This window comes from Hyla sarda, chromosome 7 (assembly GCF_029499605.1).
Source record: "Hyla sarda isolate aHylSar1 chromosome 7, aHylSar1.hap1, whole genome shotgun sequence".
Lineage (NCBI taxonomy): Eukaryota > Metazoa > Chordata > Amphibia > Anura > Hylidae > Hyla > Hyla sarda.
Genome location: NC_079195.1, coordinates 38,626,782 through 38,649,347, shown reverse-complemented (window position 1 = coordinate 38,649,347; position 22,566 = coordinate 38,626,782). Strand labels below are relative to the sequence as shown.

At 43.9% G+C, this 22,566-nt stretch overlaps 1 protein-coding gene across 5 annotated transcripts in view; it reads right to left on the bottom strand.

Annotated features, from left to right (window-relative positions):
- Positions 1 to 393: 393 nt before the first annotated feature.
- The window catches only part of ZFYVE27 (zinc finger FYVE-type containing 27), a 116,520-nt gene continuing 94,347 nt past the window's right edge, over positions 394 to 22,566 (bottom strand). For all 5 annotated transcript variants that reach the window (XM_056529759.1, XM_056529758.1, XM_056529761.1 and 2 more), the window contains 3 exons: positions 8,747 to 8,793; positions 3,546 to 3,627; positions 394 to 1,964 (listed from right to left, as the gene is read on the bottom strand). In XM_056529759.1, coding sequence (XP_056385734.1) covers positions 1,900 to 1,964; positions 3,546 to 3,627; positions 8,747 to 8,793 — 194 coding nt within the window. In that variant the 3' untranslated portion in view covers positions 394 to 1,899. The remainder of the gene's footprint in view (positions 1,965 to 3,545; positions 3,628 to 8,746; positions 8,794 to 22,566) is intronic.

Here is a 22,566-nt window from a genome sequence, read left to right as displayed (position 1 = left end):
AAGTGTGCACAGTCTTGATAAAATAAAAATAAATAAAATTAAAAAAAGATCTATATAGCTGCAGACTGCAAGCAAACCATTCATAGTCTGATCCTGCAGTCCTACCGGTTAATAGACACATCGGTCTGCATACGGTAGGATATCATTTTTTATTTATTATTTTTAATTTCAAGACTCTGCACACTTGATACATTTTGTATTTTAAAGGGGTACTCCGCTGCTCAGCATTAGGAATAAACAGTTCCGAATGCTGGGAGCTCGTGACATCATAGCCCCGCCCCATCGTGATGTCACGTTCCACCCCTTCAATGCAAGTCTATGGGAGGGGGCGTGACATCCGTCACGCCCCCTCCCATAGACTTGCATTGAGGGGGTGGGGCGGGATGTCATGAGGGGACGGGACTAAGACGTTGCAAGCTCTCGGCACCGGCTGAGTAGCGGAGTACCCCTTTAAATACATTTTAGCAATAAAAAGCTCACATTTCCCTAAGAACCCTAAAGTGATAATACACGTTATGATCATCAAAATGTGTATAGACATTGTTACTTCCCTTCTCCCGTAAGGCAATGGTCCCATGGTCCAGAATGGCTTTAATTACTGTGTATGGCTAGTTTATTCATTTTTCTTGCATAGGGTAAGGGAAATGTATCTGATCACGAGGGGTCCAACCACATGGCATATGGTCCATTAAAGGAGAAGTCTCATGCCTGAAATTACAGAAAAACGTATCCCCTATCCTGCGGATGGCGGATACGTTTTTCTGCCATTTCAGGCATAAGACTTCTCCTTTAATGGATACATTTTTAGATTACGCGGGTCCAACCGCTGGGGCCTCCGACATTTTCCTGTACGGGGCCCTGGCTATCCCCCAGAGCAGCTCATCACGACCCCTGCCAGAAGCTGGGGCCGCCATGTCCCCTCCATATGAGGGAGCTATTCGGCAATCTTCGGCTCTCCCATAGAGATATATGGAGGAGGCATGGCAACCCTCGCTTCGGGCAGGGGGTCGTGACGCGGAGAGCTGGGCCTCCGTACAGGAGATCACAGGGAGCCCCAACGGTTGGTCCACCAATCCCCGGGATCTAAAACTTATCCCCAATTATGCAGATTTCTATGGGAGCACCAGAGATGCCCAAGTGCTGCACTCCGGTATTTTCAACACTCCCATAGAAGTCAATGGAGCTTGTTCTGTCTGCAGCGGGGCCCCGTTCTGGAGATCACCATGGGCCCGCCATCAGATGCTTATCTCCCCTATCCTGTGGATAAGTTATTTTTCATTGTACAACCTTTAAGATGACAGAAACCTGACAGACCACCTTATGTGTCTATGGGGTCCGTTAGGATCCAGCAGCGCGTCATGGTCTTCACTATGAACAGAAGCTATAATGCAAATGTGAACAGAGACTTAAAGGATTTGCAGTAGCAGTGAACAAATAGCGCCAATCATGGCAAACCAAGTGTATTAACCACACCCGAGAAAACCATGGTGGCATATGGAGTCAAGGCCGTCTACTGTATATCCCATGCTGGATAGTCCTTGAATTAGTCTTCCTTTTTTTTTTGTTGAGGGCATCCCCAGGAGATTAATACTGTCCATGATGAAGGAATGTGGAGCCATTATGAATGGGGACGCCTCTATGATATGTTCGCCCATGCAAAGGTTTGGGTGTATATATAGCTAGTAGTTGATTTCTGAGCCACTGTTATGGCTTCTGCGTAGACCCAATAGACATTTACATAGTTATAGAGGCCATGTACAGGACATATGATGCCACAGCTACCGAACACGGGGAGGCCATGGTGACACCACTCGGAGTTGGCATCTGTATGGATATGTCCTGTATCCTCTTCAGATGTAGAGGACCTTCCCATTCTTGTCCATAGGGAAGAGTCAAATCCTATTTACATAATGCTTGGTAGCAAAGGGAACAAACAAATACAGTTTCTCTTTGTGCATCCGGAGCTGAAATGACAGAAAAAGGTATAAGGTATAGTGCTTATATGTCTACAGCATCACTATACAGTGACCCCCCGACCTATGATGGCCCCGACATACGATAATTTCAACATGCGATGGCCTCTCAGAGGACATCGCATGTTGAAGGCAGCATCAACATACAATGCTTTTGCATGTCGGGGCCATCGCATAAACGGCTATCCTGCAGCGCAGACTGCTTCAGCTGCCACCGGATAGCCGTTTACGGTGCCCCGTGTGGTCCGCTGACGATCACTTACCTGTCCTCGGGGCTCCAGCGTGTCCTCTTCAGGATCCTCTGCATCGTCGGCGCTCTCCATCGCCGTCATCACGTCGCTGCGCACGCCGTCCCGTCATCCAATAGGAGCGGCGTACCTAGCGACGTGATGGCGGCGATGGAGAGCGAGGATGCTGGGGAAGCAGAGGCCTTGCCGGAGCGTCGGGGACACCTCGGGGACGCGGCGACAGCGATGGACGGCGACATCCAGGGCAGCGGTGATGAGCGGTGACGGTCTGGAGCGGCGGGGACACGTGAGTATAACCTCCAATACCAGTGGTCTTCAACCTGCGGACCTCCAGATGTTTTAAAACTACAACTCCCAACATGCCCGGACAGCCGTTGGCTGTCCGGGCATGCTGGGTGTTGTAGTTTTGCAACATCTGGAGGTCCGCAGGTTGTAGACCACTGTCCTGTACTTTACATTGCACGGATCCCTCAACATACGATGGTTTCAACAAATGATGGTCCGTTTGGAACAGATTACCATCGTATATTGAGGGACCACTGTACTATAATGATGATTATACAGCAATGAGGTGTGATCTATAGGCACCATCTATTCCCTTATGGCAGAAGCTGGCATGATATGTACAAGTTTGTTGTACTCCCCACCGGAGGGGGAAAAAATTAAATCGCCTGGTAGCAGAAAATTATACACATTTTTTTTATTACTTTTATTTAAAAAATCCTAATCCTTCTAGTACTTATCAGCTGCTGTATACCACAGAGGAAGTTGTGTAGTTCTTTCCAGTCTGACCACAGTGCTCTCTGCTGACACCTCTGTCCATGTCAGGAGCTGTTCGGAACAGGAGAGGTTTACTATGGGGATTTGCTCCCGCTCTGGACAGTTCCTGACATGGACAGAGGTGTCAGCAGAGAGCACTGTGGACGGACTGAAAAGAACAACTCAACTTCAGCAGCTGATAAGTATTGGAAGGATTAAGATTTTTTAATAAATGGCCCCGGCTCTGCTCTGTTAATGTGCTTTTCATACACAGCATGTCAGCTGGTCAAAACACGTCCCCTCCGTTCATCTCTATGTAAGAGGCGGAGACTGGGTCTCCGCCTCTTCCATAGAGATGAAGGGAGGGGACGTGTTTCAAGCAGCTGACGTGCTGGGTGCGAAACGTCACATACAGGAGGTGAGCCAAGGTCCCGTACGGGAGATTGCAGGGGGTCCCAGCAGTCGGCACCCCCCCTCCCCACCCCTGTGATCAGACAATTATCACCTATCCTGAACATAGGGGACACATTCTTTATGTCTGCACAATAACAATGTAAGGACTTACCTGTAGCCCCCATCACAGATTTTGGGACTTTGAAGGAACAGCACCGCGAACAGAAGCTATTGCCACAGTTACTGCAGCTTCTCTGTAAGACAAAAATAGGATGTTGCTTATAATGCGAGTCTAAACCTCAAACTTCAAGACTGCTATGTAACCCTTAAAGGGGTACTCCGGTGAAAACCTTTTTTCTTTTAAATCAACTGGTGGCAGAAAGTGAAACATATTTGTAAATTACTTCTATTAAAAAATCTTAATCCTTCCAGTACTTATTAGCTGCTGAATGCTACAGAGAAAATTACTTTCTTTTTGGAACACTGATGACATCACGAACACAGTGCTCTCTGCTGACATCTCTGTCCATTCTAGCATTTTAGCATAGCAGATGCATGCTAAGGGCAGCATGGTGGCTCAGTGGTTAGCACTGCTGCCTTGCAGTGCTGGGGCCTTAGGTTCAAATCCCACTAAGGACAACAATAAATAAAGCGTTATTATTATTATTATAATAACGTCAGCAGAGAGAACTGTGGTCGTGATGTCATCAGAGAGAATTCCAAAAAGAAAAGAATTTCCTCTGTAGCATTCAGCAGCTAATAAGTACAGGAAGGATTAAGATTTTTTAATAGAAGTAATTTACAAATATGTTTAACTTTCTGCCACCAGTTGATTTAAAAGAAAAAAGGGTTTTCACCGGAGTACCCCTTTAATACAGTGTTTTCCAACCAGGGTGAAGCCAGCTGTTGCAAAACTACAACTCCCAGCATGCCCGGACAGCCAAAGGCTGTCCGGGCATGCTGGGAGTTGTAGTTTTGCAACAGCTGTAGGCAACCTGGTTGGGAAACACTGCCTTAAGAACTGGAAAATTTTGGCCATAAAGTAGTTATTCCAATTTTAAAGATTACTGTCTGATCGGTGTAGGTCTGACTGCTTGGACACCCACCGATCAAGAGAATGCGGGTCAGTCGTTCCCTAGGAAAATGGCGCAGCAGTGGGAATACTTGAGCGCTGCTGTATTCACTCTCTACTGGACTTCTGAATGTAGAGGAGTTTAGTGCTCGGCAATACTCCAAAGGCCTATAGTGAACGAATGGAGCGGTGGTGGAGCATGCTGCTGCTGCTGCTGCTCCATTCACTTGGAGAAGGAGGGATCCCTGTTATGATCAATGGACATCCTAGTAGTCAGACCGCCCACCTGTCACCTACTTTTCCTCCAATCACGAGAAAGCAGATGAATCATCTGCCAATGGAGCATGTTCAGCCACCGCTCCATTCATGATCTATGAGGCTTCTGAACATTGCCGAGTTCCATAGAAAGTAAAGAGGGTGGTGGCCCAATAGGTCTCCATTCACTTTAAGGACAACAGACCTCCATTGTCATGATCAGCTAGTTATTAAAGGGGTACTCCGGTGGAGAAAGTTAAACAGTGCCAGAAAGTTAAACAGATTTGTAAATTACTTCTATTAAAAAAATCTTAATCCTTCCAGTACTTATTAGCGACTTTATACTACAGTGGTCCCTCAACATACCATGGTAATCCGTTCCAAATGAACCATCGTTTGTTGAAACCATCGTATGTTGAAGGCTCCGTGCAATGTTAAATATAGGACGTTATACTCACCTGTCCCCGCTGTCACCGCTGCCCTGGATGTCGCCTTCCATCGATATCGCCGCGTCCCCGGGGTGTCCCCGCTGCTCCGGAACGCCTCTGTTGCCTGGGTTAGTCGTTCCTCATCGCCGCCATTACGTCACTACGCACCCCGCTCCTATTGGATGACGGGACGGCGTGCGAGGCGACGTGATGACGACGATGGAGAGCGACGGCGATGCAGGGGATCCCAGGGGAGCCGTTTATGCAATGGCCCCGACATACAAAAGCATTGTATGTTGATGCTGCCTTCAACATGCGATGGCCTCTGGAGGCCATCGCATGTTGAAATTATTGTATGTCGGGGCCATCGTAGGTCGAGGGATCACAGTACAGAGGAAATGCTTTTCTTTTTGGATTTCTCTTCTGTCACGACTGCAGTGCTCTCTGCTGATCTCTGTTGTCCATTTTAGGAACTGTCCAGAGCAGCATATGTTTGCTATGGGGATTTTCTCCCACTCTGGACAGTTCCTAAAATGGACAGCAGAGGTCAGCAGAGAGCACTGTGGTCGTGACAGAAGAGAAATCCAAAAAGAAAAGCATTTCCTCAGTGGTATACAGCCGCTAATAAGTACTGGAAGGATTAAGATTATTTTTAATTTTTTTATACAAGTTATTCACACATCTTTCTTTCTTTCTGGCACCAGTTGATAAAAAAAAATTAACAACCACTTTAATTTCAAATGTACCTGTGTAATGCTGCATTCCACCAGAGGTGGTGCCTGTAGAAAGATTTACTATTTACTACTTGGTCCCCCCCACAGATAATTGGGAACCAACGCAAATGAGATTGACCAAGGTGGAGAGCCCCTTTAATGTACAGAATAATAATTCTTTAACCCAACAAAAATAGGATTCTTGTACATAGGGGGCAGGTATTATAGCCATCAGAATAGCAAAAGTGATGGAAAATGTAATGGTCTTTATGTCGGTATGGGGCCCCATGTCCCCTGTCCCAAAAAGTTCATCATGGTACATATAAAGCATAACCATTCTTCCTAACTTTCCCTAAACAAAACTCCATTGTACTTCATTACGTGTCATTATTTCATAGCATCGCCCCACGCTATAATACCAATTCTGGCTGCGGTTTTGTGCTGCTGGTATAGACGGAGCGTTGTGGCAGTGATCAATGAACACAGAATAGTCAGGAACAGATGGGCCGCCGGCCATTAACCATCAGCACTGACTGGAGTATATAAATGATATATCTTAGGTCATAGGGTTCTAGACACCCCTCATCTCACCCACTTCATCTTCATCTATACCAATCTGCTATATACTATGTATATTTAGTTTTTTACATTCTATAGATTGGGCAGACAGCATAAATCTGCAGTGCTAGACCATAAATATTAGATTTTATCTGAGCTATTATACTTCTGTACGTAGAATCCATGGCACAGCATAAAGGGGGACACTGATGGGGGGGGGAGGGGTCGCCCTAGGAGCAAGTAAATGTCAATGCATAAAGTGTATGTATCACCAATTACTATTATACAGGAGCAGAAAGTCAGTCGGTAAACAGGAGTTCCTGCTCCTGTATGTACATTCCATGGCACGCTACATAATATACTTACAAGAGCAGGGACTTCAGTCCTGTCTGGACTCCCTTCTCCTGGACTGTACTGTGGCGTAGAGGTTCTTCTGTGGGTGGCACAATTGTTAGTTCATTGTGCGCAACCTACAGGAGAAGTCCTGTGCCACTTTGGGTGACTGGGCAAAGAGCGGAGGAAGAAAATTGTATATTCTTATACTTAAGGCACAGTATTATAGTAGTTATATTCTTGTATATAGGGAGAAGTATTATAGTAGTTATATTCTTGTATATAGGAGCAGTATTATAGTAGTTATATTCTTGTATATAGGAGCAGTATTATAGTAGTTATATTCTTGTATATAGGAGCAGTATTATAGTAGTTATATTCTTGTATATAGGAGCAGTATTATAGGAGTTATATTCTTGTATATAGGAGCAGTATTATAGTAGTTATATTCTTGTATATAGGAGCAGTATTATAATAGTTATATTCTTGTACATAGGAGCAGTATGATAGTAGTTATATTCTTGTATATAGGAGCAGTATTATAGGAGTTATATTCTTGTATATAGGAGCAGTATTATAGTAGTTATATTCTTGTATATAGGGGCAGTATTATAGCAGTTATATTCTTGTATATAGGAGCAGTATTATAGTAGTGATATTCTTGTATATAGGGAGAAGTATTATAGTAGTTATATTCTTGTATATAGGAGCAGTATTATAGGAGTTATATTCTTGTATATAGGAGCAGTATTATAGTGGATATATTCTTGTATATAGGGTCAGTATTATAGTAGTTATATTCTTGTACATAGGAGCAGTATTATAGTAGATATATTCTTGTATATATGGAGGCAGTATTATAGTAGTTATATTCTTGTATATAGGAGTAGTATTATAATAGTTATATTCTTGTATATAGGAGCAGTATTATAATAGTTATATTCTTGTATATAGGAGGCAGTATTATAATAGTTATATTCTTGTATGTAGGGGGCAGTATTATAGTAGTTATATTCTTGTATATAGGAGCAGTATTTTAGTAGTTATATTCTTGTATATAGGAGCAGTATTATAATAGTTATATTCTTGTATATAGGAGCAGTATTATAGTAGTTATATTCTTGTATATACGAGCAGTATTATAGTAGTTACATTCTTGTACATAGGAGCAGTATTATAGTAGTTATATTCTTGTACACGGGAGCAGTATTATAGTAGTTATATTCTTGTATATAGGAGCAGTAATATAGTAGTTATATTCTTGTACATAGGAACAGTATTATAGTAGTTATACTCTTGTACACGGGAGCAGAATTATAGTAGTTATATTCTTGTATATAGGAGCAGTATTATAGTAGTTATATTCCTGTATATAGGGGATAGTATTATAGTAGTTATATTCTTGTACATAGGAGCAGTATTATATTCCTGTATATAGGGGATAGTATTATAGTAGTTATATTCTTGTATATAGGAGGCAGGATTATAGTAGTTATATTCTTGTACATAGGAGCAGTATTATAGTAGTTAAAGTCTTGTACATATGGAGTAGTATTATAGTAGTTATATTCTTGTATATAGGAGCAGTATTATAGTAGTTATATTCTTGTATATAGGAGCAGTATTATAGTAGTTATATTCTTGTACATAGGAGCAGTATTATAGTAGTTATATTCTTGTACATAGGAGCAGTATTATAGTAGTTATATTCTTGTACATAGGAGCAGTATTATAGTAGTTAAAGTCTTGTACATATGGAGTAGTATTATAGTAGTTATATTCTTGTATATAGGAGCAGTATTATAGTAGTTATATTCTTGTATATAGGAGCAGTATTATAGTAGTTATATTCTTGTACATAGGAGCAGTATTATAGTAGTTATATTCTTGTACATAGGAGCAGTATTATAGTAGTTATATTCTTGTACATAGGAGCAGTATTATAGTAGTTATATTCTTCACATTTTTTATATCCATAAAATGTATATTTTATTATATAAATTATGACACATACCCTCTTCTTCAGTACTGAAAAATTTGCATTGCATCCAGTACATGTACCTGTAAAACAGAAACAGAAAATAAAGGAATAAAAGGTATTGAATGAGGACAACATATCTCTGCTCAGTATCGTGACTAGTGTCCTGCACCATAACAGTATCTCTATGTAATATAGACAGGGCTCATGGACTAGGGATCTTTTAGCTTCGGGTTAACCAGCAGTGTCTACATTAAAGGGGAATACCACTTTTACTACAGTGGATATCTGTGATCTGGGAGCCTGGGCTGTAAAATATTTATTGAATTTTATAGTGTTTCCATATATAGTCATATTAAGCATTTTGCTATTTTTCAACGCGTTTCATAAGCTAAAGGCCAGTTTCAGATGAGTGCATCATGGCCACACAAGTCCTGGTCAGACCGTGGGGGCCACACAAGTCCTGGTCAGACCGCGGGGTGTAATGATCCAAACCAAAAGCATCATATACTGTATGATGCTTCCAGTTTGGGTCCTCAGACTCATTGTTGGGCAACGATTTCTGGATGTAATACAGATGCAAAAAATATGCACATATCACATTTGCCTGGAATCAGCCTTTTTTCCATAACACAGAAGAAACATGGCAATGCAGACTTGGATCCTACTACATGATCTGAACGACCAGTGTTAGGCTAGGTTCACATCGCTATTTAACCATCCAATTATCGGACCATAAAATCAGACAAAATCGGATTGCAAAAAATCGTATGCAATCTTATGTAAAAATTTCTTTGCCATCCGATTTAAATTCGTATACAACAATCGTACAGATGAAAATTCCATTCGATTTTCAATAAAAATCTGAACCTGTTTTTAAAATGAATATGTATACCAATGGCAATAAAGTTTTATATATTTGAAGTGTATGTGTTTTGAAGTCTACTGCGCATGTGTACAAAAAAATTGCGTGCGATTAACACGAGTCACACGATTCCATGCGAATTACATAGACATCAACAATAAAAAAAATCGGACACGATTTTGATCCGATTTTGAATCTGGACGAAAAATCGTGGTCAACCACGATTTTACCTCCAATCTTAAATCGTAAAAAATCGGATGCGGATCAAAATTGATGCTTTTGTTGTCTATCATTAATGAATGGAAGTCAATGGATACGACTTGGTGTGCAGATTTGTGCAATTTCAAAGTTAAAAATCGTGAGAAGAAGTAGGATGGTAAAATCGTGATGTGAATGCACCCTTAATAGGTAGAAGAGTTCTTTATAATGAAACATAATCCAGATAGCATGGGTTGGGATGTAGATCACGAGAGACCTAAAAACCATTACCGTGCATAGAACTCCATTAATTCATGGCCCGGCTCCGACAGCTAAAAAAGCACAAGCTACATTCCTATCATAGGTCACAGAATTCTGAATAAGTGTGAAAATAACCCATGTAATGAAGTCTGGGTCATTTATGGAATCTATCATCCCTCCTGGTATTCCTCACCGCTGTGGACAGCTTGACAAGCCTATGCATTATATGTATGTTGACAACCCCAGACCATGTCTTGAAGCAGAGATATTGCACAGGCCTCTCTGCAGAACAGCAGCAATTTACAAGAGAGACCAGCGCACCTCTGCCGGCGATGAGAATGTAACACACACTCAACGCTCTCACAAAACAACCTACATTACATAAACACGCAAGGTGCCGAGGTTGATGGAAACCAATGACAGGTCCATGTGCACTCTGGGTTAAGCAGGCACATTCCTCCGGCCCAGAGCATCTTGTGTTATTGCACATGTCTGACAACATTCAGGTCTGAATAAGACTATTCGGTTTCAATGTTATCAAATCAGGAAACATTTTAAAGGGGTTATCCGGCCATAGACCTCTTATTCCCTATCCAAAGGATAGGGAATAAAATGTCTGATCGTAGGGGGCCCGCCACTGGGACCCTCCACGATCTCCGTGCAGCACCCATATTCTATGCAGGGCTGCAAGACCCAGTTTTCCAGGACTGGAGACATGACGTAGTGCCATGTCCCCTCGTGAAGTCACGCCACACCCCATCCATTCATGTCTATGGGAGGGGGCGTGACGGACGTCACGCCCCCTCCCATAGACATGAATGGAGGGGGCCTGGCGTTACATCACATCTCCAGTCCCGAAAAGGAAAGAGTTCTTTGAGAATGCGGGTGCAGCACAGAGAACACGAAAGGTCCCAGTGGCGGACCCCCACGATCAGACATCTTATTCCCTATCCTTTGGATAGGGGATAAGATGTCTTTGGCCAGATAACCCCTTTAAGGGTAATATTACTCCATAGGTGGGCAGGTGTTTTATATTTTACATATCTTGAAGCTATTGGGCTGCAATGCAACATCTGGAACAGCCCACCCCTTAGAATAGATCTTGTTGGATTGCATAGTGAATAATGTAAAATTTGGAGGAGAGATAATGGTATTGTTTTCAAGTATTGGGGCTAGGCTCAAAAAAATATATGTTAGATAACTGATGGAAACAGATTGGTGATGGCCATTTCTAGCAGGACTGCGCCCCCGGGCAGCAAGCTCCATAAAGACATAAGTGAATGAATTTTGGTGGAGGAACTCGAGTAGTTGCATAGAGCACTGACCTCAACCCTACCCAGTATCTTTGAGACGAAATAGACAATGACAAGTCAGATCTACTGGTCCAGTGTTTCACCTCACAAATGCTCTTTTGGGCTGAATATGCACAACTCCACAGACACACTCCAAAATCTTGTAGGAAGTCTTCCCTGAAGAGTTTAAGCTTTTATAACTGCAAAGGCAGACGGCAACCCCATACTATAGCCATGTTAGGGCCCCGTTATGTAATCGCCTCAACCATCACAAGGGGAGGGCTGCACAAAGGATCACTAGATCGGTAATGTGGCCCTCTGTTTCCATCATTTGTTGACATGCCGACCTACACCGGGAGATGTATGGTCAACGAACATGAATTCCTAAAATGTATCATTTTCTTCGCACAAACTTACACAGAAGATTGACATGACAAAAGACTACAAAAAAGCAATGTGCTGCATTCATGACTGTTCATCATAAATGTTATGTTTTCCGAAGCATTCACATCACGCTTTTTGCCTCCATGGCACTTATTCATCAGGTGAAGCTTATAATCGGCTGCTGACGTATCCATGCTCGGATCTGCACAGACCCCATTCAATCCAGTGACCTAAACTGAGTCACCTAGTGACTACATTCTCCAATGATTTTCCGACGGTATCTGACTTTTGGCTGGGACTGAAAAAATATTTGTCACTGAGCAGTGAAGAAACATTGTCTGGTCAGATGGACCCAGATCTTGGTGGCACCATGCTGATAGTAGGGTTTGAATTTGGCACAAGCAGCATGAATTGATAAACCCTTCCTGCCAGGTGTGAACAGTTCAGGCTGGTGGAGATGGCGCAATGGAGTGAAGAATGTTTTCCTTTGCACTCCCTGGGTCCTCTGACACCTGTGAATGAACATTTAGACATTATGTCTTATCGAATATTCAAGTCAATCCCTTCATGGTGGCTGGTTCCCTATAACAGAAGACTGTCAGCAAGACAGTTGCACCATCCACAAGGGTCGTATAGTCATGGATTGGTTCCATGAGTTTTTCTTGCTTCCCTGATCTTTACAGTCCCCAGATCTTAATCCTATAAAGCATCTCTCTTCCAATTGCCGCAGTTTTGGAGGCCAAAGGAGGTCCAACGCAGTAGGGGTCTCTAAGTGGCATTTAGTGTACGTAATAAACAAGTCTACGGTTTAAATCTGCAGGTATAAGTTCTCTTTATAGGTGTCTCTCTGTAATCTCACTCTAGTTTTATGTTTGAAATTGAGTTATAAATTCCCTTTGACGTTCGGCCTGGATCATTACATCCCTTCCCATGATGCAGCAGGACAGGAGACCAGAAAATAAGTTTATAAGACAGAAAATACCCAAAGAACATCTTTTTTCCATTATACCCTGTGAGTGGGTAGAGGAATCGACAGCTCTGGCCTGTAAATATTGCTCATACCTGAATTCTACCGCACCCCCAGCAATTGCTACATTGTAAATTTGTTACAACTATAAGTTGTCATGTTTCACTTTTATGGTATTATTCTGATTTACTGTTCTGCTGCGAGCTGAGTGCATGAGGCCGAAATAGCAAATTAAATCTCTGGATGGAGACCTGCGGGTGGTCATTTTATGGCTTTTTGCATTTGCCTTGGAAATCAAAAGTTGCAAACTTTCTTCATTTGGAATAAGGCTGCGATCCTATCTCTCAGGCGCTGTAAATAAAAGCTTCCCCAGAGCTGTACAACGTATACACTGCACAAAAACATAAAGGGAACACTTAAACAACACAATGTAACTCCAAGTCAATGACACTTCTGTGAAATCACACTGTCCACTCAGGAAGCAACACTGATTGATAATCAATTTCACATGCTGTTGTGCAAATGGAACAGACAACAGGTGGAAATTATAGGCAATTAGCAAGGCACCCCCAATAAAGGAGTGGTTCTGCAGGTGGTGACCACAGACCACTTCTCAGTCCCTAAGCTTCCTGGCTGATGTTTTGGTCACTTTTGAATGCTGGCGGTGCTTTCCCTCTAGTGGTAGCATGAGACGGAGTCTACAACCCACACAAGTGGCTCAGGTAGTGCAGCTCATCCAGGATGGCACATCAATGTAAGCTGTGGCAAGAAGGTTTGCTGTGTACAGAGCATGGAGGCACTACCAGGAGACAGGCTGGTACATCAGGAGACGTGGAGGAGGCCGTAGGATGGCAACAACCCAGCAGCAGGACCGCTACCTCCTCCTTTGTGCAAGGATGAGTAGGAGCAGCACTGCCAGAGCCCTGCAAAATGACCTCCAGCAGGCCACAAATGTGCATGTGTCCACTCAAACGGTCATAAACAGACTCCATAAGGGTGGTATGAGGGACCAACGTCCACAGTTGTGCTTACAGCCCAATGCCTTGCAGGACGTTTGGCATTTGCCAGAGAACACCAAGATTGGCAAATTCGCCACCGGCGCCCTGTGCTCTTCACAGATGAAGCAGGTTCACATTGAGCACACGTGACAGACATGACAGAGTCTGGAGACGCCTTGGAGAACGTTCTGCTGCCTGCAACATCCTCCAGCATGACCGGTTTGGCAGTGGGTCAGTAATGGTGTGGGGTGTTATTTCTTTGGGGGGCTGCACAGCCCTCTGTGTGCTTGCCAGAGGTAGCCTGACTGCCATTAGGTACCGAGATGAGATTCTCAGACCCCTTGTGAGACCATATGCTGGTGCAGTTGGGTTCTTCCTAATGCAAGACAATGCTAGACTTCATATGGCTGGAGTGTGTCAGCAGTTCCTGCAAGAGGAAGGCATTTATGATCTGGACTGTCCCGCCCGTTCCCCAGACCTGAATTCAATTGAGCACATCTGGGACATCATGTCTCGCTCCATCCACCACGTTGCACCACAGACTGTCCAGGAGTTGGCGGATGCTTTAGTCCAGGTCTGGGAGGACATCCCCCAGGAGACCATCCTCCACCTCATCAGGAGCTTGCACAGGCGTTGTAGGGAGGTCATACGGGCACATGGAGGCCGCACACACTACTGAGCCTCATTGTGACTTATTTTAAGGACATTACATAAAGTTGGATCAGCCTGTAGTGTGGTTTTCCATTTTGATTTTGAGTGTGACTCCATATCCAGACCTCTATGGGTTGATAAATTTGATTTCCATTGATAATTTTTGTGTGATTTTGTTGTCAGCACATTCAACTATGTAAAGATGAAAGTATTTCATACGATTAGTTCATTCATTCAAATCTAGGATGTGTTATCTTAGTGTTGCCTTTATTTTTTTGAGCAGTGTAGAAAGAAATGGACAGAGCCACACATACAAAAATCAGAGCATCTGGAGCATCGAGTTCTATACCAATTGTGTGTATTATCCATCGGCTGATAAGTGGGAACCCAAATTTAAGATCACCCCCATCTGAAAAACAGAGATCTCCTGAATGACATTGTGCAAGATGAGCCATTCATTTGAAGTTTATTGACATTTAAGTGTCATTTAACAACCATACGACGCCCAGCAAGTGCCGTGCACTAGCCCTTTTCCGATTAATTGAGTAATTAAACATTTTGCTCTCTGCTGCCACCACTGGTGGATTGTGTTTGTAAGGAAGCTTTGGTCGCATGACTGCTAAAAGGTCTGTAGGATGAGTCTCCTAAGTCCAACTCTCTCCCTAGAGTATCATGCAGCCATATCTGCCTTCCTCCTGCTAGGTCACGTGAAAAGGAGGATGAAACCTACTAGTCTCTCCCTGGCAGTGAGTTGGCAGTGAGTCAGCTGTGTATCGGTCATGGTGATCACGGCAGGTTTTACCCACAGCTGTCTCCAGTCCATGTTGAGAGGACATTCATTTCAAATATCTCTCTACTGCTCCGAGAGAATCATCTAGACAGATGAGGGAAAAGCTAAGCAAGTACTCTTCTGCAAACACTTAAAGGGGTATTCCAGGCCAAAACTTTTTTTTTTATATATCAACTGGCTCCGGAAAGTTAAACAGATTTGTAAATTATTTCTATAAAAAAATCTTAATACTTCCAATAGTTATTAGCTTCTGAAGTTGAGTTGTTTTCTGTCTAACTGCTCTCTGATGACTCACGTCCCGGGAGCTGTGCAGTTCCTATGGGGATATTCTCCCATCATGCACAGCTCCCGGGACGTGACATCATCATTGAGCAGTTAGACAGAAAACTTCAGAAGCTAATAACTATTGGAAGGATTAAGATTTTTTAAAAGAAGTAATTTACAAAAAAGGTTTTGCCTGGAATACCCCTTTAACTTTATTAGGGCTTCCAGCCAGAGTGTTGTGTGGCTTACATGCCTCAGTCATCTGCATCTTAAGCACTGCCATAGCACTGCCAAACCGTAACTCCCGTAGCCTTGGGTACAAGTCTTCTCAAGTACCTTCACCAGAGTTAGCCAATCTGTGTAGGCCCTTCTAAGTAAAGAATTATCTTCTGTTTTGGACAACATACATCACCATTAGCAATACTAAAGTGCATGAAGCATATCTAGAGACTTTCTTTGTCATTATTACTGCTAACAAACAACTTAAAGGAAACCGTGCCCAATTTCTACGCATTCATCCTAAAGCAATGGTTCTCAACCTGGGGTACAAGTACCCCCAGTGGTACTTAGCAGTTCTCCAGGGGGTACTTGAAAACATATCACTAATGGCAGCCACAGCCACTGGTCACTGGTCTGGACAACTTTGAAAGAAATGGTCGGCTGACGTCACTGCACCGAGGAGCAGGAGGACAGCAAAGGGGAAGCGCGGGCACTGGGCTGATATGGGCAGTAACTACCATCAACTTTGTTGCTCCACTGCCCCTGCAGACCAGGCACCTACTGCTATGAGCCATAACAATAGGTCCCCAGACCAGAGGAGCAGTGGAACACCAAAGCGGAACAGTATGGTGGCCTACAACTATATATGGGGGCAGTTTGGGGACCTACAGCTATATTTGGGGGCACAGAAGGGGCCTAACAACTTTATGGCGACGCAAAGCGGGAACTATTACTGTGTGTGACATTAAACATGAGGAGTTTATAAATAGTTGGGTATTGTACTGCAGAAAGAAGCCTTAAATGTTTGTTTGGCTGGTTCTGTCTTGTATGGGAGAAATACTAACCTCTTAAGGGCAAAGGACGTTCTAGAACGTCCCCGCACCCTGGGCTTCCAGAACGTCCTGGTGTTTCTCCGGTCTCTGCCGCGCGCCGGGCAGAGATCGGAACGGCATTCCTGCTGAAATCCTTCAGCAGGCATGCCGTGCAAATGCCGAGGTGGGTCCCGCCCCCCCCCCCCCCAATGTCGGCGATCGCAGAAAATCGCATGTCAATTCAGACATGCGATTTTCTCCTATTCCGGGCTGATCGGGTCTCTGGTGACCTGATCACCCAGAAAATAGTGATGATCTGACCTGTCAGTGACAGTCCAGATCATCCTGAAGGGTAGGAGTGAAGTCGCAATGCTGTGATTTTCTCCTATCCCCTGCCATTGGTCAGAATTTATTCTGACCAATGGCAGAGCAGGACAGTGGGTTGCCATGGCAATCTCCCGTTTTGCCCACCCCTGGATGTCGAGGGGATCGTGGGAAGAAGATGGAGGTCGGTACCTGCAGGAGAAGATGCCTGGGGACCCCGATCGTAGCTGGAGACTGCTGTATCCTGGCTCAGGTAGGGAAACTACTGTGGGGGAGGGGGGGAATTGAAAGTGAAAGTAAAGTGATCTTTACTGTGGCAACCACTAGGAAGGCCAAACTGCAACTCCCAGCATGCCCAGACAGCCAAAGGCTGTCTGGGCATACTGGGAGTTGTAGTTTTGCAACATCTGGAGGGTCACAGTTTGGAGACCACTGTTACAGTGGTGCCCAAATGGTAGCTCTCCAGATGTTGCCAAACTACAACTCTCAGCATGCCTAGACTGCCCAGGCATGCTGGGAGTTGTAGTTCTGTAACATCTGTCCCTTCAGATTTAGCAACTTTTGAAAATTGCTGCCGTACTTTGAAGCCCTCAAATTTGTTCAAAAAGCAAAAATATGTCCATTTTATGATGCCAACATAAAGTGGACATATTGAATTTGTGAATAAAAATAAAATTTATTGGGAATATCCATTTTCCTTACAAGTAGAGAGCTTCAAATTTAGAAATATGCTACATTTTCATGAAATTTGGGGATTTTTCATCAAAAAAGGATGCAAGTAACGCCGAAAATTTACCACCAAAATAAAGTAGAATATGTCACGAAAAAACAATCTCAGAATCAGAATGATAACTAAAAGCATTCCAGAGTTATTAATGTTTAAAGTGACAGTGGTCAGATGTTCAAAAAATGCTCTGGTCCGAAGGTGTAAAATGGCCTGGTCCTTAAGGGGTTAATGGCGGTCTAAGCCAAATAGTGAAGAAAAGAAAAGTAAACAACTCCGGTTAGAGAAGACATCACCTGTAAATCAGGGGACTGGGGAGATAGGGGGAGGAACAGGGGGCCTGGTATAGAGGAAAGTAAAGCATATGAATTATACTATAATCATTACAAAATGTCTCTAATATGGGCAGGGCCATTTGAAGGAATTTGGGGGCCCCAAGCAAAATAGAAATGGAGCATGCCCCCCGTTTTAGTAATTCCCCTGCACCATAGCTCCTGAGCAGCTCTCTCCAGCTGTCATCTTTCTCGCACGCTGCTCCATTCTTGCAGTGTGAACCGCGGGGACGTGATCTCCGGGCACCGGTGCGATGGAGTGACATCATCACACTGGCCCGCCGTGGCTCACACTGCATGAACGGAGCAGCGGGTGAGAAAGGTGAGGGAATGGTGGAGCGGGACAGCTGACAGCTCCCGCTCCACCATGCTATAGGACAGTAGGGGCAACAATCTGGCAATTGCCCCCCTCACCCCCTGGATACGCCACTGGCTGGAGGCCGGGTAGCTTTAGTCTCTGCCTCCCATTCCGCTTCAGGCTCTCGCACTGCTGGCCAACAAGGCGAGCTGCTGAACCGGGATAGGGGCAGGAGGACGGCCCGGCAGAACAAGCACTGGCTCTGCTCGGGGCCAGCTTGGTTTGCCTGTCCTGTAGCGACTGGCTTGAATATGGGGGTACAATTTTTGGGGAATGGGCTGTCAAGGGAACCACTGTCCTAAAGTACTGTAACTTTGCAACCCTGAGCTCTGAGGAGAATATATTGTCTGGATTGTGCACAGGGGACATCAGTAAACTTTGGCAAGTTACCTGTGTGTCTGGGCTATTTCAGTTACACACACCATCACAGGAACCCCCCCCAAACTCCTTACCAAATGTACTACCACAAGGAACAGCCAACGATTTTGTCTCCGGTTTAAAAACCGTACTGCAACCGCATAAGTTTTTTTTAACATGGACGTCAACGGGAAACGTACATGTATATGGTTCCATACAGGAAAAACGTATACGTTTTTACTTTGCACATGCGCATTTGAATCCTAAAGTCCCCACCCAAGACCCCTACCATAAAAAATGGACAACATTTTCAAAAACGTATGTTTTTTTTTTCTATAAAAACTGACGGAACTGTATGCACTTTTAAAAACAGTATACTGTTTAAAAACGCATATGGTTTACTTTTTGCCATACGATTTTCTTTAGAAAAAACGGATTGAAAACAGTCTGGCAAAAACGTAGTGTGAACCCAGCCTTAGTTGCAGAGATGTATTTTGTATATTGGGAGGACTGTGTCTGTGTGAATAGGTGTGTGGTGGCCACGGGTGAGGTCCGCAGCCACCGCTACGCTGGGGTTAGCTACTTGGTTCTTGGGGGGGGTTATGAAACCAGGGTCGGATGGTATTAACCCTTAATGTCACGTGACGCCACTGTAGTCTTGGTAACCCTTGGGGTACTACAGGTCCGGGGAACTCCGTCTCCCCACAGGCTAGCAAGGAAAGAATTGACTCCACACTAGGTTGCAGTTTAACGGAGGCTTTACTAACGTGAAGATAGGTGGTACAATCTCCACAGCGCTCAACCAAAGTCTCCCAAAGGGTTAACAGACAGTCTCTAGAGGACCACACAGCTTGCAGTGCCTGGACTTGATATTGCATATATGCTTGGCTCTTACGGCCAGACTAGGAGTGTTAGGTCTGCGCTATATTAGGCTTGAGATTAAAGTCACTTACTGAAGTGTCGGTAGATTTGTGGCTTTTTGCCGGAAGATATTGAATTGTCCCTTAGGAATTCTCTGATCAAGGCCGAAGTAAAGACTTGATATTTCTCCACTCTGTACTCTGAACTGAAATGAGTTGCTGTTTCCTCACTCTACTCAGCTTCTCTCCACACCTGAACTCTGAACCCTTCTGTACTCCACCTCTGAACTCCTGAACTGCACTACACAGGAAATGCCACCCCTTATAAGGGAAGGCTAAACTAAAGCCCATTGGCCAGGCAGCTGTGGATCATAGAGTTGTCTGTAGCCCCTTTAGGATTTACAATAAAGTTACATACAAATAATAACATAATATAACACCTTACACAAAAGTTTAGTCTAGCCCTCAGTCCTCCACTCTCACATACCCTGACTAGGCATGAGGTTGCTAGGTAACATACTTAAAGCTACAGATACCTAATAACAGATTATTAAGTTATAACAGTGCAAAAACACATTAGAAATGGTTGAGTCCCTGCAGGGGAGCCCCCAGGACACTGGAGGTCTCAATCTGACAGGGCCTAAAATACCTTGACACAATGTACCTGTACTGGGACACCACAGGTGTCTGTCAATACACCACAAATAGAAAAGCTAAGGCTATAGAACAGTGGTCTTCAACTTGCGGACCTCCAGATGTTGCAAAACTACAACTCCCAGCATGCCCGGACAGCCGTTGGCTGTCCGGGCATGCTGGGAGTTGTAGTTTTGCAACATCTGGAGGTCCACAGGTTGAAGACCACTGCTATAGAAGCTCCTCTATGACCCCCACCGATCACAGAGTATGAAGGGAGCTCAGAACTGGTTCAGTGCCGTGTCACTTTCAAAGTTTTCAGCAGAGAACCACTACACAGGGATAGCTGGTGAAGGCGACTGAGCTCTCTGTGCTTCCTTCATTCTCAGGGTCAGAGGGGGTCCCAGAGGTCAAATCTCGCTGATTACAAAGTGATGGCATATCCTACAGATCTTAAGGTACGGAAACTCCAAAGAACAGAAAGTAATCTATGCAAATAACTTCACTCCAAGAAGGAAGGAAAGTGTCTCGAAAGTTTCTTTTTGAAGATGATTTATCTTGCAAGTATCCTTTAAAAGGGGTACTCGATGGAAGAATATATATTTTTTTAAAGGGTAGCTCCCACCATCACTTTTTTTTTTTCTGTCCCTGCCTATTACCCATCTATCCCTAACCCCCTCCCTGACTTTAATTTTTTTTTTTTACATATTAAAAATGCTTTTTTGTCTGCCTGGTAGCGTGCTCACTATCAGGCAGACTTCCCCAGCAGGCACCACGTCACTGATGCCTGCTGGGGCCGGCACTTCCGCCCGTAGTTCACCTATACAGGGTGAATCCAGCTGTTTCCCCATCTATTGGCTGTCAGGGCATGCTGGGAGTTGTAGTGGGGAAACAACCGGAGGCACCCTGTATAGGTGAACACCGGAGCACATACCACTCCCCGCGGGCGACCCCTAGTGGCCAAATTTAAAAGTGATTTTAAACTGTTTTAAAATCACTTTTTTTTAAATTAAACTATATTAGAGATATGTTGTAGTACTTAAGTACTACAACATATCAATTTTTTGTTTTCATGACAGTGCCCATTTAATCAACTGGTGCCAGAAAGTTAAACAGATTTGTAAATTACTTCTATTAAAAAGTCTTAATCCTTCCAGTACTTATTAGCTGCTGAATACTACAGAGGAAATTCTTTTCTTTTTGGAACACAGAGCTCTCTGCTGAAATCATGACCACAGTGCTCTCTGCTGACATCTCTGTCCATTTTAAGAACTGTCCAGAGTAGGAGAAAATCCCCATAGAAAACATATGCTGCTCTGTACAGTTCCTAAAATGAACAGAGATGTCAGCAGAGAGCACTGTGCTCATGATGTCAGCAGAGAGTCAGCAGAGAGCACTGTGTTCCAAAAAACTCTGTAGTATTCAGCAGCTAATAAGTACTGGAAGGATTAAGATTTTAATTTTTTTTTTTATAGAAGTAATTTACAAATCTGTTTAACTTTCTGGCACCAGATGACTTAAAAAAAAAAAATTCCACCGGAGTACCCCTTTAAGGAGGCAGACCGCAGTCGGATAATAGCGCCAATCTAGCAGATCGACGCTTGTAAGAAGAAGCCTTTTACATGGTTTAAGTATTGTCAGTGCAGTTCGGGCGGCCCTCCATTTACATCACTATTGGTTGCGCATCCCCTGTTTACACAGGGATATGGATTGCTGACTAAGAATCATTTTTAGGGCCACACAATCCCAGCGATGAGCCAATTGATTGCTGGGGCTTTTACACAATACAATACAAAAAAAAAAAACAGGAATTACCAGCCTATCACAATGCAGCGCTCACTTTTCTATGGGAAGCAAGGCAAGTTATACTGCTAGACAAGGTGCACCATGACTGCCCCCTGTTGAGCACCACACAGAAAGACTTCATGGCTAGCACGTTGGCCTCAAGTCCCAGATTCTGAATATAAACCGTGAAGCCATCATTTTTTATGTCCTTTTCTGTCTCCATCCATTTTCCGTTGTATGCACAGGGTTATTAAAGAATTGTAATCTCCCTTGTCCACAGACATAAAGCATTCGGCTGGAGTTATAGGGCTGGTAATATGCACAGTTTTATCTGGCGGCTTCAAAGCCTTTCCTTCCCTCCCTCCGCAGACTTTTATAATATGGGCGACTACTGGTGTAGAAGTCACAATTCCCTGGGTCATTAATACAAATGCAGTGAATTTCTGTCACCACCGCGTTCTGCAGAGCAGAGTGCGGGTCATTGGAGATCACTCCGCAGCCCCAGGGCAAGGTTCAGCGCTGCGGCCTCCTGGGGTATTCTCTTTACGACACAAACACATTTGGATCACATAATTCTGTTAAGTCTGTTTATTGAAATGCTCAGACGGTGTCACCTTTACAGCTCGGCTAGAAATACAGCGCCAGCTCCGAGATAAATAGCAAGGGAAGGTGCACACTGGGTGGTGACGGAGGCTTTTATACCCGCACATGTAATCACAAATGGATAGACCATTGGTCTCCAAACTGGGGTCCTCCAGATGTTGCAAAACTACAACTCCCAA